The sequence below is a fragment of the Stegostoma tigrinum genome, chromosome 41 (genome assembly GCF_030684315.1).
Source record: "Stegostoma tigrinum isolate sSteTig4 chromosome 41, sSteTig4.hap1, whole genome shotgun sequence".
Taxonomy (NCBI): domain Eukaryota; kingdom Metazoa; phylum Chordata; class Chondrichthyes; order Orectolobiformes; family Stegostomatidae; genus Stegostoma; species Stegostoma tigrinum.
In genome coordinates this window covers 16,306,296-16,324,461 of record NC_081394.1, presented here as the reverse complement: position 1 = coordinate 16,324,461, position 18,166 = coordinate 16,306,296, and the positions used below count along the sequence as shown (strand labels likewise).

The 18,166-nt window shown below is 48.5% G+C and overlaps 2 protein-coding genes across 7 annotated transcripts in view; both read left to right on the top strand.

The window, feature by feature from the left end:
- Nucleotides 1-2,321, top strand: part of LOC125448534 (platelet endothelial cell adhesion molecule-like) — a 57,815-nt gene extending 55,494 nt beyond the window's left edge. For all 6 annotated transcript variants that reach the window (XM_048523890.2, XM_048523893.2, XM_048523891.2 and 3 more), the window contains one exon: nt 1,575-2,321. In XM_048523890.2, coding sequence (XP_048379847.1) covers nt 1,575-1,694 — 120 coding nt within the window. In that variant the 3' untranslated portion in view covers nt 1,695-2,321. The remainder of the gene's footprint in view (nt 1-1,574) is intronic.
- LOC125448489 (myelin-associated glycoprotein-like) overlaps nt 1-18,166 on the top strand; it is a 238,887-nt gene that overhangs the window by 97,460 nt on the left and 123,261 nt on the right.

Sequence of the window (18,166 nt, the reverse complement as noted above, 5' to 3'; positions counted from 1 at the left end):
AGTACCTTCTCATAGGGGGCAATTAGGGACAGAGGGAACAAATACCAGGCCCAGCCAGTAATGCCCACGTCTCATGAGTGAATGGAAACAAAATCAAAATTGGCCTCAGCCGTCTGTACTTCAAAGAAAACAACCCAAGTATGACCAGCCTTCCTTCATCACTGAAATGCTCTATCCCAGGCAACATCCTGGCTAAGGGATAGTAAGAACTGCCAATGCTGGAGTCTGAGATAACGCAGTGTGGAGCTGGAGGAACACAGCAGGCCTGGCAGCATCAGAGGAGCAGGAAAGCTGAAGTTTCAGGTCGGGACCCTTCTTCAGAAATGGGGGATGGGGAAGGGAGCTCAGAAATAAATAGAGACAGGAGGGATGGGGTAGATACGATGGTGATAGGTGAGTGCAGGTAGGGAGTGGTGGGAGGGGCGGATAGGTGGGAGAGAAGATGGACAGGTTGCGTCAGGTCAAGGAGGTGGGGATGAGAGGGAGGGTTGGTCATGGGATGAGGCCGGCGTGGGGAGACTTTGAAACTGCTGAAGTCCACATTTAGGATGTATATGAGGTGCTGCGCCTCCAGTTTGCAGGTGACATCATTGTGACACTGGAGGAGGTCCAGGATGGACATGTCACCCAGGGAGTGGAAGGGGGACTTAAAAGGGTTGGAGACCGGAAGGCATTGTCGTTTGTCGCGTACAGAGCGCAGATGCTCTACAAAAGAGTCTCCAAGCCTCCACTTGGTTTCCCCGATGTAGAGGAGGCCACATCGGGAACAGTGGATACAATAGACCACATTAGCAGATGTATAGGTGAACCTCTGTCTAAAGTGGAAGGTTTATTTTGTGCCTTGAATGGAGGTGGGGGGTGAGGTGTAGGGGCAGATGTAACACCTCCTGCGGTTGCAGGGTAAGGTGCCGTGTGTGGTGAGGTTAGTGGGGAGTGTGGAGTAGATGATGGAGTTGCAGAGTGAGTGGTCCCTGTGAAAGACAGATAGGGGTCGGGGAGGGAAATATCTTTATGGTTGTGGGGTCGGATTGTAGGTGGCGGAAGTGGCAGAGAATGATGTGATGGACGTGGAGGTTGGTGGGGTGATACGTGAGGACAAGGGGGAGTCTGTCTGTATTTTAGTTGGGGGGAGGGTGTGTGAGGTCCGAGGTGTCGGAAACGGAAGACATCCTGGTTATGCACCCCCTCCAATGCAATCACATCTTTCCTGTAGTGCAGAGCCTGGACCTGTACACAGAGCTCCAACTGTGGTTTCACCAAAGTCCTGTCCAGCTCCAACATCACCTCCCTGCTCTCATGATCTGTGCCTTAACTGAGAAAGGCAAGTGACCCATACTTCTTAAACTCACTTGGCACTTTCAGAGATCTATGGACAAGTTTCCCAAGATCCTTCTGTTCCTTTGATATTCCTAGTTTCCTGAAATTCATCAAGTATTCCATTGTCTTGTTCCTTCTTCCAAAGTGCATCACTTCACATGTATCAGGGTTAAACTCCATCTGCTACTGATCTGCCAATCTGACAATGCTCAGTTCTGTAAGAGTTCATTGAGTCTATTTTGAGACTTCAATTGCAGGATGCCAGGACTGACCCCAGCGATAATTCGATCACGTATGCCACACTGAACCTCAGCAAGCACTCGGATGAAGAAGACACAGCAGACGGAAACGTTTATGAGAACATTCTGCGCAAGTAAGGAGGGTTTGAGAAAGACAGACAAGAGACATGTGTTCATGTGAACACTTCCGTGTTCAGACAACAAACTTGTGAACTTAGCAATGGAAACCATGTTGCATCAGCAACTTGATTCTGCTAGTTTTCACATTGCTGTATTCTTCCTTCTATTCTAGATCTTGGGGGCTGCGATGGTTTGAATTTATCAAACTATTTCAATCGCTGGTGGCCTTTAGAAATTTAATGCTTGCAACTCCTTTGCTCTCATGGACATATCTGATGATTGAACGTTTCAGTTCATCCATATTTAAGGGGAGGAATACATCATCTATCCCCTTCTGCAAATGCAAGATCATGAATCTATCCCATTGTTATCAACTTTGAACAGCAATGGTTGGTAAGGCCTGGAAGATGGGAGACAGTCGTTGTTCAGTGGATTTAACCTGCCCTTTCTTACCTTGAAGGTGAAAGTGATGAGCTCATTGTTCACAGAGACTGCACATCCCAAATTCTCCTCAGCCACTGAGAGACATTGCTGTAATATAGGAAACCCAAAACTAACTTGCACACAATAAATCTCTCAACTGCTGGATAAGAAAAACTCACATCACTGTCTTCTGTTTGATTAAAAAATTATATCCTCAAATAATTTACAGGTACATATTGGGATAAATTATTACATAGCCTCATGATTGTCATTCATGGTTCAATCTCTGTCATACCCTCTGTCATTTCTCTCTCTCTCTCTCTCTTTCTCTCACACTCTGTCTGTCTCTGTGTCACTCTCTCACGCAATCTCCCACTTTCAATCCTTTCTCACCTCTGAGTTAGGATGTCATAGTTTGCTTCTCAAATTTAGATATAATCTCCCTTCTTCCTTCACAGAACATTCCAAAGCACCTTCGCACCCAGCACCTCTTTGAAGTGTATTCACTGCTATAATGTAGGAACAGCAGTAGCAGTTTGTGCACAGTAAAGACCCACACGCAGAAATGTAATAAAGAGTTGATATCAACCAACATTGTAATTATGTTGCTTGAGGGATAAGTAACAACTCCCAAAGCACTGATCCTCTGATAGTGCGATAATCCCTCAGTACTAATCCTCTGACAGTGCAGCACTCCCTCAGCACTGACTCTCCGACAGTGTGGTGCTCCCTCAGCACTGACTCTCCAACAGTGTGGCACTCCCTAGCACTGACCCTCTGACAGTGCGACTCTCCCTCAGCGTTGACCCTCCAGCAGCGCAGCACTCACTCAGCACTGACCCTCTAACAGTGCGGCACTCCCTCAGTACTGAACCTGACCCTCCAACAGTTTGGCACTCCCTCAGTGCTGACCTCCGAGAGTGCAGCACTCCCTCAGCATTGACCCTCTGACAGTGCAGCGCTCCCTCAAACTGACCCTGACCCTCTGACCAGTGCAGCACTCCCTCAGCACTAATCCTCTGACCAGTGCAGCACTCCCTCAGCACAGACCCTCCAATATGCAGTGCTCCCTCAGCACTGAACCTCCAACAGTGCCTGTTCCTTCAGCGCTGACCCTCTGAGAGTGTGACACTCCCTCAGCACTGACCCTCCAACAGTGCAACACTCCCTCAGCACTGATTCTCTGACAGTGCGGCACTCTCTCAGCACTGATCCTCTGACATTGCGGCGCTCCCTCACCGCTGACCCTCAAACAGTATGGTACTCCCTCAGCACTGACCCTCCAACAGTGCGGCGCTCCCTCAGTTCTGATCCTCCAACAATGTGGTGTTCTCTCAGCACTAATCTCCGACAGTGCGGCACTCCCTCAGCATTGACCCTCCGACAGTGCGGCGCTCCCTCAGTTCTGATCCTCCAACAATGCGGTGTTCTCTCAGCACTAATCTCCGACAGTGCGGCACTCCCTCAGCACTGACCCTCCGACAGTGCCCATTCCCTCAGCACTGACTCTCCAACAGTGCAGCACTCCCTCAACACTGACCCTCTGACAGAGTGGCACTCCCTCAGCACAGGAGTATAAACAGCTTTATGTCTGGTATACTGGTCAACTGAAGATCAATGAAATCTCATTAGTCTTTGAAGCTGCTTCCTCAGTCACTGTCCTTGTTCTGCAATAACAAAACATCACATTGTGGTTATGGTATATCAGAGAGTCAGTGTAGCACAGATACGGTTACATTGTTTGGAAATTCTTGTTGAATCTGCTTTCACATGCCTATCAGGCAGTGTGTTCCTCATCACAACAGCTCATAGGTATTCATTTGGACACCCATCAATGAAAGGCCCACCCTGGATCATTGGGACATAGGGACAACTTCCAGAAGGAGTGTCTGGTGCCTCACCCCAAGGGAACAGTCACCTACTGGAAGAAAGAAAGTGGAAGCAAATATTCAGAGTAGAATTGAATGAAGCATTCAGACTTACTTCTGCACATACAGAAAGATTAAAATTCCAGCCAGGAAAACACTGAGCAGGATTCCAGCCATGACCATTCCCAAAGCCCATTTATTGGAGTCTCTGCCTGACAAAACAGTCATAAATTACTGTGCTATAGTTTTGGAATGGTTTACAAACATTTGTTCTCGAGCAACGTTGACATTTATTGCCCCTTCATATAAACAGAGAGAGAAGGGCAGGGGATGTTAAGCAGCAATGACATTGGAGTTTGAGGTTGGAGTAAACCATACAGACTGATCAAGATAAAACAGTGGTTTTCCTTCACTGATGGGCATTTGTGACACACCTTGTAATCTCCGTCTTTGTTTCAATGAAGCTCACATATAATTATGACCGCATGATCACATTGCTGTTTCTGGGATCTTGCTGTGCACAAGTTGGCAGTCACAATTCCAACATTCAAGTAATTACCACACTTATGAAGTATAACAATAGCTGTAAACACACTCTGTCACAATCTGAGCAACGTATGAGTGGTCATCTTCCTTCTGGATGTAATCTATGTATCATTTCTATGTACGTCGGCCTGGATAAGCCAATGGACAGTTAGCTGTTCAAACACCACAGACTGAAATTGTACATCAGGACCCTGCCGAATCCACAAGCAGCTGCGTCCATGGGAATTATTCGGGACATTGGAGATTGTAATTGGCCATTCTGCTGCCTCTGGAGTGTTCTGACAGAGCCAAGTAAAGTTGGAGTCTTGGGAGGTGAACAATTTCTTTCTGTCCATAGGTACACAGGAAATGCCAGCCAATTTTAATATCTAGTCAAACATCTGGATGGCTATTACACTGACCCCTGACCTCCAATTGACCACACAGCCCCTAGTTTCTCCTTAACCAAACCCTTATATCCCCTGGACATGTAGCAAATTTTCCTGCAATGACCAGACTCATTCCAACTCCCCATCAAGCCAATTCCATTCTGCCTTTTCTCCCCATCAACCAGACAGTCCAAATCCTCCCAACTAGACATGTCCCAACTCAAAATGATTCCCCTCCTCCCCATTGCTGAACCACTGGGATCAGATCCACTGCCTAACCTGTCAAAGGCCTGATTCCCCTGACACCAACCTAGCTGCTACTGGCCTGGAAACCTGACAGCCAGCCATGCTGACAGACCTGAAACATTGTTCCCCTGATGGCTCTGGCACCTACTGGCCCTGAGGCCCATCACTGGACCTGATAGACCCACATGCCCATTAGCATCAGTGTGGAGACCTTTGCCCTGGACGACTTCCCCACCCAACACTGCTTACCCCACTCCCTGCCTCAACACCACCCCCTGCTGGGTTGTCTATGTTTGCTTTCAGTGGAAGTTGTTTTATGGGGTGGGGAGGATATTGGAGAGAATCCAAGATTTCCCCTTCTTCCCCCACAATGTACTCAGTAACCACACTGTATCATTGGCTGAACACCATTGACATCCGCAGTCTGGGGACACCACTGCTTCCAGCCCTACACTCCTTTCTATCTCCATAACCTCCTACAGCCACTACACCTCCTCCCTATCTCTGTAACCCCCTCCAGCCCCTACACCGCCTCCCTATCTCTGTAACCCCCTCCAGCCCCTACACTGCCTCCCTATCTCTGTAATCTCCTCCAGCTCCTTCACCCCTCCCTATCTCTGTAACCTCCTCCAACCCCTATATCCCCTCCCTATCTGGTAACCCGCCCTCCTGCCCCATACCCCCTCCCTATCTCTGTAACCCCGTCCAGACCTTCTACTTCTCCATATCTCTGTAACCTCCCCCAGCCCCCTACACACCCTCCCTATCGATGTAACCTCGTCCAACTCTTACACCCTTCCAAGGTCTCTACCCTCCTCCAATTCTGCCCTCTTGAACATACCCAGATTTCCATCCCTCCATCACTGTTGGGCATGCCTGCAGCTTTAAGGGTTTCTAAGATCTGAAATTCCCTCCTTAATCCTCCATGCCCATCTCTCTCCTCCTTAAAGATGCTTAGGAACCAATGTTGGTTACCTACCCTGGTATAGGCCTTTGTATTTCAGTGGAGCAGATGTTAGAGCAGCAAGAAGGTGGCCCCTCCTTATTCTAAATGACAGTGAGTGAGCTGCCCTCAGACAGACAGTTCCTGAGTTTTAAGAAGATACAGACAAAGTAAAATGCTTACATTCCACATTCAGGTGGGTCGTGTCGGAGCTGCTGTTACCCAATGGGTTTGTCACTGTGCAGTAGAAACTGGCATCATTCCCACGTGTCACTGGAGTGAAGGAGAGGATCCGGCTGCTTGTGTTTAACCGGGTGCTGGTGTTTCCCTCGATCCTGAACCAAGTGTAATGAGATATCGGTGGGACACCTTCACTGGAGCAGGTTAATGTGACATTTTGTCCTTCTCTGATCCCACCTGAGGGCCCACTGATGGACACTGTAGTCTGCCGTGGGGGATCTGGAACAAGAGCAGAGAAGAATCAGCAGGTAATCCCTGTGGCCTGTAACTCTCTGAGATCTCTGTACTTCTCCAGTTCCAGCCTCTTGAGTATTTCCTGATATCCATCCTTCAACCTTCAACTACTTGGAGCCAAAGCTCTGGAATTCCCTTCCTCATTTCTCATCTCCTTCAGACAAAACATGACCCACATAAGGATATCTTCAGTCACTGACCAGAAGCACATTCAAAGCGGTTTAACTTAAAAAGCCCCTGAAAAGAGTGTGAAAGTGTTTGTATCTGTGTTTGCACACATCCTCATGCCTGTCCTAGACACCGTAAAGCTGACAGGCTCTTGGGGATATTAATCATAAGGTAAGATGTGGTGACATTCGCTGATGATTCCACAATGTTCAGCACCATTTGTGACTCCTCAGATAGTGAAGCAGTCCGTGTTCAAATTCAACAAGATCTGGACAATATCCAGGCTTGGGCTGACAAGTGGCAAGTGACATCGTGCCACACAAATGCCAGGCTATGACTATGACCAATAAGAGACTATCTAACCACAACCCCTTGACATTCAATGGTGTTACCATCACTGAATCCCCCACTAGCAACATCCTAGGTGTTACCATTGACCAGAAACTCAACTGGACTCACCACATTAGCACAGCAGCTGCAAGACCAGGCCAGAAGCTGGGAATACTGCAGCAAGTAACTCCCCTCCTTACTCTCCAAATCCTGTTCCACCATCAACAAGGTACAAGTCAGGAGTGTGATGGAATATTTCCCACTTGCCTGGATGAGTGCCGCTCCAACAACACTTAAGAGGCTCGACACCATCAAGGACAAAGCAGCCTCCGCTCGTTTGGCCCCACATCCACAAACATTGACTCCCTCTACCACTGATGCTCAGTAGCAACAGTGTGTACCATCTATAAATGCACTGCAGAAATTCACCAAATATCCTCAGATAGCACCTTCCAAACCCATGACCAGTTCCATCTAGAAGGACAAGAGCATCAGACATATAGGAACACCACCCCCTGCAAGTTCCCCTCCGAGCCACTCACCATCCTGATTTGGAAATATATGGCTGTTTCTTCAGTGTTGCTGGGTAAAAATCCTGGCATTCCTTCATTGTGGGTCAACCTACAGCAGTTTAAGAAGGCACCTCCCCACCACTTTCTCAAGGGGGACAACTAGAGAATGGCAATAAATGCTGGCCAGCCAGCGACACCCACATCCTACAAATGAATATTTTGTTTTTGTAGAGATGAGGCTGTGGAATCTCTTGTGTGCAGATGATATCACACACAGAACCAGAACAAAAGAGGAGCTGGAGCGTATGATATTCCCAGGGAAAATATATAGAGAGACATCTGGGCTGAACATGAATAAGGCAATGACCAACAAAATGGCTCTAAATGGCAATGAGGATATCAAGATGGGGTGCACTGAGGTAGGGAGAGTGGACAAATTCCAATGATAGTGCTCAATGATAAATGTCAAAGTTATATCCAGGACTGAAATGTGGTTTAAAAAAAACAGTAAATGCCGTAATCAGTGACTTCAGTCTCAACACCTGAAAACATTAGCACAAAACTGAAAAAAACATCGGGTGCAGTCAGTAATGGTGTGAGTTGTACTTGATGGATGTGATTCTCAGATGCTGAAGAAATTGGATGGCAGGATGGTAATAACTTTAAAATGAATGTATGACTGAGGATGCTCAGATTCAGCTGGTGGAGACGAAGACAAGTAAGCACCTTAGAGAAAGATTAGAAGATCAGGAACCAAAAGTGGTATTATGTCCTATTAGAGTGACACAGACAGATATGTACGGATATAGAAATGAAGAAGCATCCTAGTCTGAGCAAAGTTTGTAGGACAAATTGGGCATAAAAACAGAAAAAAAGGACAAAGGAAAATTGAATTGTGGATAACATTGGAGCCATGGGATGAGGGAGTGTTAAAGAAATGCAAAGAAACAAGATAGTGCTAATGTCCCATCTAAACATATTGTAACAATGGAGAAATGTAACAGGTGTCTCACATAGCACAGTGATGGTGATGGAGTTCTCCACTGCTCCGCAGTCATTCTCTGCCACACACTGATAGGATCCAGAGTCCCTGGATGTAATGTGAGGAATCTCCAACCACAGCTCACTGTTGGAACTTGCTCTGTTCATTGTGGCATTAAGATGTCTCCACATCAGATTAGAAGCTGGGAAACTCTTAACAGAGCAGATTATCACTGCTGCTTTCCCTTCAGTTATATTTATCAATGAATCTTTAATCCCATCAAGGGAAGTAGTTGACAGATTTCATGGTGGGCTAGAACCGAAGGAAGCAAACACAATGCACAGCAAAGCTCCATGTCCATCTCTCTGAATCTAATGTACAGATCCCCCGTAAACGTCTCTCAGTGGAAATTGCTGTATGATATTTCTAATATTCACTTACATAAACTGTTGCACCGTAGGTTCCTCCTCCCACCATAAGGGCTGTGTGTATCCATCCTCATAGCATTGCCAAATCCTTGGCATCAATGAATTGGATCTGACAAATGAAATATTGAGCAATATGTTATATGATCCCAGGCCACATCACTAGGTTAACATCTGGTGAGGGATCAGGAAGCTTTCTTTTAAAGAAGGTAATGTTTGAGCTTCCAGGTTCAGGAGAATAAAGTCACAAAATTCCAAAGTTTTTACAAATGAAAAGCTACTTTCCAAAGTTAGAAAAGTAATAGAATCTACAATATATATACAACTTAGATTCAGGATTTGGAACTCTTTTCCATAAATGGCAGTGAATGCTGGATCAGGCATTAACATTAAACCTGAGACAGATGCATTTTTGTTCAGCATTAAGGGATGTGGGCCAAAGGCAAGTTTATGGAGTTCATCTATTGGTCAGCTATGATCTCATTGAATGCCAGAACAGGGCGGAAGGGCTGAATAGCCTACTTCTACATTCCTACATCCTACGTTTACTGATTTCTAAAACAAACCTGAGGTAAAATATGGGTAACAGAAACTACAGTCCGGTGCACATTGCCCACATCCAAGGCTGAGACAGAAGAACCTGCGCCATTGTGAAAATGCCCCAGGAGAAGCTGCTGGAGACGGAACAAGGCCTAAGTCCTCAGACTTAGCGAGGGAGGGATGTGGTGATTGTAATGAGGTCAGCCAGGTGGACATCATGGAATATAAGTTCCCCAATTGGGCCTGTTAGGCTGGTCCGATCAGGGAGCCCTGACTGGAAAATACGAACAATCACAAGAGTTTTGCTCACGCTGAAAACTGGCTCTGAGGAACCCAACCAGAGTCAAGTACTATGTACATGTAAATAAAGGCTGACCTGGTGACAAGATAACGGCCTGTGTGGAGCCATTTCTGTCACCTGATGCTTTGAGCTATAAAGCCAACTCCTGAGATGTCATCCCAAGCTCCAAGCAGAACAATTCAGGGCCCATCAGTACGATATAGAAAGAACTGCAGGTCTTGGAGTCAGCAATAACGCTGTAGGTCAGACAGCATCAGAGGACCAGGAAAGCTGACGTTTTGGGTTTACAGCCTTCATGAGGGACCATTAGTAGTTATCAGAGCAGTCCAGCTAACAGCACTATTCCTGCATGGAACACTTACTTGACTCTCTCTCACTATCTTTCTCCCACTATGTCTCAAACTGACTCAAACGTAAATGGTTTCTGACTCTCAAACGAACCTGAATCAGACATTGAAATGTTGTGATAAACTTTGCCTTATGTTTAGAAAGGATTGTATGTATCAAGCATCCCTTGTTTCCTGAATGTTACAATCTTCAACAATTGGTTGCTTACACAGTACAAATAGATAAAACAATGAAAATGATTTCATCACAAAAGATCAGAGATAATGGGAACTGCAGATGCTGGAGAATTCCAAGATAATAAAATGTGAGGCTGGATGAACACAGCAGGCCAAGCAGCATCTCAGGAGCACAAAAGCTGACGTTTTGGGCCTAGACCCTTCATCAGAGAGGGGGATGGGGAGAGGGAACTGGAATAAATAGGGAGAGAGGGGGAGGCGGACCGAAGATGGAGAGTAAAGAAGATAGGTGGAGAGAGTATAGGGGGGAGGTAGGGAGGGGATAGGTCAGTCCAGGGAAGACGGACAGGTCAAGGAGGTGGGATGAGGTTAGTAGGTAGATGGGGGTGCGGCTTGGGGTGGGAGGAAGGGATGGGTGAGAGGAAGAACTGGTTAGGGAGGCAGAGACAGGTTGGACTGGTTTTGGGATGCAGTGGGTGGAGGGGAAGAGCTGGGCTGGTTGTGTGGTGCAGTGGGGGGAGGGGAGATTTTGAAACTGGTGAAGCCCACATTGATTCCATTAGGCTGCAGGGTTCCCAGGCGGAATATGAGTTGCTGTTCCTGCAACCTTCGGGTGGCATCATTGTGGCACTGCAGGAGGCCCATGATGGACATGTCATCTCGAGAATGGGAGGGGGAGTGGAAATGGTTTGCGACTGGGAGGTGCAGTTGTTTGTTGCGAACTGAGCGGAGGTGTTCAGCAAAGCGGTCTCCAAGCCTCCGCTTGGTTTCCCCAATGTAGAGGAAGCCACACCGGGTACAGTGGATGCAGTATACCATATTGGCAGATGTGCAGGCGAACCTCTGCTTAATGTGGAATGTCATCTTGGGGCCTGGGATAGGGGTGAGGGAGGAGGTGTGGGGGCAAGTGTAGCATTTCCTGCGGTTGCAGGGGAAGGTGCCGGGTGTGGTGGGGTTGGAGGGCAGTGTGGAGCGAACAAGGGTGTCACGGAGAGAGTGGTCTCTCCGGAAAGCAGACAGGGGAGGGGATGGAAAAATGTCTTGGGTGGTGGGGTCGGATTGTAAATGGCGAAAGTGTCGGAGGATGATGCGTTGTATCCGGAGGTTGGTAGGGTGGTGTGTGAGAACGAGGGGGATCCTCTTAGGGCGGTTGTGGCGGGGGCGGGGTGTGAGGGATGTGTTGCGGGAAATACGGGAGACGCGGTCAAGGGCGTTCTCGATCACTGTGGGGGGAAAGTTGCGGTCCTTGAAGAACTTGGACATCTGGGATGTGCGGGAGTGGAATGTCTTATCGTGGGAGCAGATGCGGCGGAGGCGGAGGAATTGGGAATAGGGGATGGAATTTTTGCAGGAGGGTGGGTGGGAGGAGGTGTATTCTAGGTAGCTGTGGGAGTCGGTGGGCTTGAAATGGACATCAGTTACAAGCTGGTTGCCTGAGATGGAGACTGACAGGTCCAGGAAGGTGAGGGATGTGCTGGAGATGGCCCAGGTGAACTGAAGGTTGGGGTGGAAGGTGTTGGTGAAGTGGCTGAACTGTTCGAGCTCCTCTGGGGAGCAAGAGGCGGCGCCGATACAGTCATCAATGTACCGGAGGAAGAGGTGGGGTTTGGGGCCTGTGTAGGTGCGGAAGAGGGACTGTTCCACGTAACCTACAAAGAGACAGGCATAGCTGGTGCCCATGCGGGTGCCCATGGCCACCCCCTTAGTCTGTAGGAAGTGGGAGGAGTCAAAAGAGAAGTTGTTGAGTGTGAGGACGAGTTCAGCTAGGCGGATGAGAGTGTCGGTGGAGGGGGACTGGTCGGGCCTGCGGGACAGGAAGAAGCGGAGGGCCTTGAGGCCATCTGCATGCAGAATGCAGGTGTATAGGGATTGGACGTCCATGGTGAATATGAGGTGTTGGGGGCCAGGGAATTGGAAATTCAGCCTGCTCCTGCCCCACCGAACTCATCTCCACCTATCTGGACTCCATTTTCTCCCCTTTGGTCCAGGAACTCCCCACCTACGTCCGTGACACCACCCATGCCCTCCACCTCCTCCAGGACTTCCAATTCCCTGGCCCCCAACACCTCATATTCACCATGGACATCCAGTCCCTATACACCTGCATTCCGCATGCAGATGGCCTCAAGGCCCTCCGCTTCTTCCTGTCCCGCTGGCCCGACCAGTCCCCCTCCACCGACACTCTCATCCGCCTAGCTGAACTCGTCCTCACACTCAACAACTTCTCTTTTGACTCCTCCCACTTCCTACAGACTAAGGGGGTGGCCATGGGCACCCGCATGGGCCCCAGCTATGCCTGCCTCTTTGCAGGTTACGTGGAACAGTCCCTCTTCCGCACCCACACAGGCCCCAAACCCCACCTCTTCCTCCGGTACATTGATGACTGTATCGGCGCCGCCTCTTGCTCCCCAGAGGAGCTCGAACAGTTCATCCACTTCACCAACACCTTCCACCCCAACCTTCAGTTCACCTGGGCCATCTCCAGCACATCCCTCACCTTCCTGGATTTCTCAGTCTCCATCTCAGGCAACCTGCTTGTAACTGATGTCCATTTCAAGCCCACCGACTCCCACAGCTACCTAGAATACACCTCCTCCCACCCACCCTCCTGCAAAAATTCCATCCCCTATTCCCAATTCCTCCGCCTCCGCCGCATCTGCTCCCACGATAAGACATTCCACTCCCGCACATCCCAGATGTCCAAGTTCTTCAAGGACCGCAACTTTCCCCCCACAGTGATCGAGAACGCCCTTGACCACGTCTCCCGTATTTCCCGCAACACATCCCTCACACCCCGCCCCCGCCACAACCGCCCTAAGAGGATCCCCCTCATTCTCACACACCACCCTACCAACCTCCGGATACAACGCATCATCCTCCGACACTTTCGCCATTTACAATCCGACCCCACCACCCAAGACATTTTTCCATCCCCACCCCTGTCTGCTTTCCGGAGAGACCACTCTCTCCGTGACACCCTTGTTCGCTCCACACTGCCCTCCAACCCCACCACACCCGGCACCTTCCCCTGCAACCGCAGGAAATGCTACACTTGCCCCCACAACTCCTCCCTCATCCCTATCCCAGGCCCCAAGATGACATTCCACATTAAGCAGAGGTTCGCCTGCACATCTGCCAATGTGGTATACTGCATCCACTGTACCCGGTGTGGCTTCCTCTACATTGGGGAAACCAAGCGGAGGCTTGGGGACCGCTTTGCAGAACACCTCCGCTCAGTTCGCAACAAACAACTGCACCTCCCAGTCGCAAACCATTTCCACTCCCCCTCCCATTCTCTAGATGACATGTCCATCATGGGCCTCCTGCAGTGCCACAATGATGCCACCCGAAGGTTGCAGGAACAGCAACTCATATTCCGCCTGGGAACCCTGCAGCCTAATGGTATCAATGTGGACTTCACCAGTTTCAAAATCTCCCCTTCCCCTACTGCATCCCTAAACCAGCCCAGTTCATCCCCTCCCCCCACTGCACCACACAACCAGCCCAGCTCTTCCCCCCCACCCACTGCATCCCAAAACCAGTCCAACCTGTCTCTGCCTCCCTAACCGGTTCTTCCTCTCACCCATCCCTTCCTCCCACCCCAAGCCGCACCCCCATCTACCTACTAACCTCATCCCACCTCCTTGACCTGTCCGTCTTCCCTGGACTGACCTATCCCCTCCCTACCTCCCCCCTATACTCTCTCCACCTATCTTCTTTACTCTCCATCTTCGGTCCGCCTCCCCCTCTCTCCCTATTTATTCCAGTTCCCTCTCCCCATCCCCCTCTCTGATGAAGGGTCTAGGCCCGAAACGTCAGCTTTTGTGCTCCTGAGATGCTGCTTGGCCTGCTGTGTTCATCCAGCCTCACATTTTATTATCATCACAAAAGATCGACAGTTCTCTGTGCAGGAGGCTATTAGTTCAATGCAGCATTTTGTTAATCTAGAATTTGCATTCCTGCAATTGAAAATAAATGATTTCACTGACATTCCACTGTCGCAATCACGTGTGTGTGTGTATGATTTCGAAGACTGTGCATGCTCACATTGCACAGTGATGTTTATGGAGCTCGCCGCTGCTCTCTGCCACACACCGAACATAGCGTGAGGAATCTCCAACCTCAGCTCATTGTTGGAACTTGTTCTGTTCATTGTGGCATTAAGACATCTCCACATCAGAAGCTAGGAAGCTCTCAGCGGAGCAGATGATCACTGCAGCTTTCCCCTCAGTTATATTGATCAGTGATTCGTCAATCACAGCAAGAGAAGTAACTGAGAGATTCTGTGGTAGGTATAAAAATAAATAAAACAAATTCAATTACATCGACTGTGAAGCATTGAAAGACATTGAGAATGTAAAAGACATGATATCAATGCAGCTTCCTTGGTCAGAAAAAACAAATCATAGAACATGTAACATAGAATATAGAACAGTACATCACAGTACAGGCCCTTCAGCCCACGATGTTGTGCCAAACTTTTATCCTAATCCTAAAGTCGATCTCACCTCCATGCCTACCTTATACTATTATCCATATGCCATTCTAATTGCAGCTTAAATGGTCCGAATGAGGCCGACTCCACTACCCTCTCCAGCAATGCATTCCACACCCTGACCACTCTCTGAGTAAAGAATCTACCTCTGACATCTCCCCTGTATCTACCTCCACTCACTTTAAAACTCTGTCCCCTTGTAAAAGCTACCTCCACCTTTGGCTGTCCACTCTCTCTATACCTCTGATCATTTTGTACACATCTATCAAGTCATTTCTCATGTTTCATCGTTCGAGAGAAAAGCCTGAGCTCTCTCAACCTTTCCTCATATAAGTCCTTCCCTCCATTCCAGGCAACATCCTGGTAAATCCCCTCAGCACCTTTTCAAGCACTTACATCTTTCCTGTAATGAGGTGGCCAGAACTGGATACAATACTCCAGATGTGGCCGAACCAGGCTTTTGTATTGCTGGAGCATAGCTTCATGGCTCTCGAACTCAATCCCTCTATTAATGAAAGCTAACACACCATACGCCTTCTTAACAACTCCATCCACCTGGGTGGCAGCTTTCAGGGAACTGTGAACATGAACCCCAAGATCCCTCTGCTCCTCCACACTGCCTAGAATCTTTCCATTAATCCTCTATTCTGCTTTCAAGTTTGTCCTTCCAAAGCGAATCACCTCACACTTTTCAGGGTTAAACTCCATCTGCCACTTCTCAGCCCAGCTCTGCATTCTATCAATGTCCCTTTGTAGCCCTCCGCACTGTCCACAATGCGACTCACCTTCGTATCATCTGTGAATTTGCTAATCCACCCTTCTACTCCTTCTTTCAAATCATTTCCAAAAATCACAAATAGAAGAGGATCCAGAACAGATCCTTGTGGTACACCACTCGTAACTGAGCACCATGTTGAATATTTTCCGTCCACTACCACCCTTTGTCTTCTAAGGGTCAGCCAATTCTGAATCCAATCTGCCACATTTCCCCCTATTTCACCTCTCCTTACCTTTTGCATGAGCCTACCATGGGGAACCTTCTCAAATGCCTGCCTTAAATCCATGTATACCGCATCCACTGCTCCACCTTCATTGATGTGTTTGTCACCTCTTCAAAGAATTCAACAAGTTTTGTCAGACATGATCTATCCCTCACAAATCCATGCTGGCTATCACTAATCAAACTGTGCCTATCCAAGTGATCATAAATCCTATCTCTCAGCGCCCTTTTTAATAATTTACCTACCACTGACGAAAGACTAACTGGCCTGTAATTTCCGGGGTTATCCCTGTTCCCTTTTTTGAACAAGGGAATGACATTTGCCTTTCTCCAATCTTCTGGCACTGAGGAAGAGTGAGGAAGAGAAGATCATCACCAAAGGCCCTGCAATCTCTTCCCACGCTTCCCGTAGAATCCTTGGATAGTTCCGATAAGGCTCGGGGGACTTATCAAAGTTCAAGTTCCTCAAAATTCCTAGCACTTCTTCCTTACTAGCATCGACCTCCTCTAGCCTACCAGCCTCTTACACACTGTCCTCCTCTACAACTCGGTCCCTCTCAGTTGTGAATACCAAAGAAAAGTATTCATTAAGGACCTCTCCTATCTCTTTAGGCTCCATGCATAAATTCCTTTTCCAATCCTTGATCGGCCCTACCCTTTCTCCAGTCATTCTCTTAGTCCTCATGCTCATGGAGTTTTCCTCGATCCTATCTGCCAAGGTTTTCTCATGCCCCCTTATAGCTCTCCTAAGCTCTTTCTTCAGCTCCTTCCTGGATAACTTGTATCCCTCTAGAGCCTTTTCCATTCCTTGTTTCCTAAACCTTACATAAGCATCCTTCTTCCTCTTAACCAGTTGTTCGATCTCTCTCGAGAACCAAGGCTCCCTCACTCGGCCACATCTTCTCTGCCCGTGAGGGACAAACATATTGAGCACGTACAGTATGCATTCCTTAAACAATCTCCACATTTCTCCACAGGCAAATAGGAGATAACATGGTGTAGAGCTGGATGAACACAGCAAGCCAAGCAGCATCAGAGGAGCAAGAAGGCTGACATTTCAGGCCTAGACCCTTCTTCAGAAAAACCTTCTTCAGAATTGTAATTATCCTTCCTCCAATTATAAACCTTACCCTGCTGTATGTACCTATCCTTTTCCATGACTATTGTAAAAGTAACAGAGTTATGATCGCTACCGCCAAAATGCTCCCCTACCAACAGGTCTAACACTTTGTCTGGTTCATTACAAGCATCAAGTCCAAAATGGGCTCTCCTCGTGTTCGTCTATGAACATATCTATCTATCTGTCATCAAGGCAGACACTTCAGTTCAGTAATGAGGGAGCGCCGCACTGTTGGAGGGATCAGTGCTGAGGGAGCGCCGCAGAGTCGGAGTCAGTACTGAGGGAGCACCGCACTGTTGGAAGGTCAGTGCTGACAGAGCGCCACACTGTCAAAGGGTCAGTGCTGAGGGAATGCTGCACTGTCGGAGGGTCAGTGCTGAGGGAGTGCCGCACTGTTGGAGGGTCAGTGTTGAGGGAGCACCGCACTGTTGGAAGGTCAGTGCTGACAGAGCGCCGCACTGTCGAAGGGTCAGTGCTGAGGGAACGCTGCACTGTTGGAGGGTCAGTGCTGAGGGAGTGCTGCGCTGTCGGAAGGTCAATGCTGAGGGAACGCTGCACTGTCAGAGGGTCAGGTCAGTACTAAGGGAATGCCACACTGTCAGAGGGTCAGAAACAAGGGACCGGCACACCACTGGAGGATCAGTGCTGAGGGAGTGCTGCACTGTCGGAGGGTCAGTACTAAGGGAGTACTGCACTGGTCAGAGGGTCATTGCTGAGGGTGTGCCACACTGTCATAAAGTCAGTACTGAGGGAGCATCGCACAGTCGAAGGGTCAGTACTGAGGGAGTGCCACACTGTCAGAAAGTCAGTACTGAGGGAGCATCACACTGTCGAAGGGTCAGTACTGAGGGAGTGCGCGCTGGTCGAAGGTTGAGGACTGAGGGAGTTCCATGCTGTCAGAGGGTCATTACTGAGGGATCGACATGCTGGCAGAGGGCTTGCATTGATGGAGTTCTCCTGAAAGCTGCATCACTTGGTTAACACATCTATAAAACTAACAATTCTGACCTGACGGTTTGTCTTCTCTCATCAAATGTACAATAGGATTGTTGAGTAATTATAACTCAGCACTAACCAGAAACGTGAAGCCGGACTACAGGAAGGTAGCTGGAACTATTTCATGTTGTCAAATTCTACTCTGAAATAATAAGGTCCTGCATCATCCTGTGTGATGCTGTTTCTAATCAGAGAACACTCTCCATTTTTCAGGTCTCCAGGCAGTCGG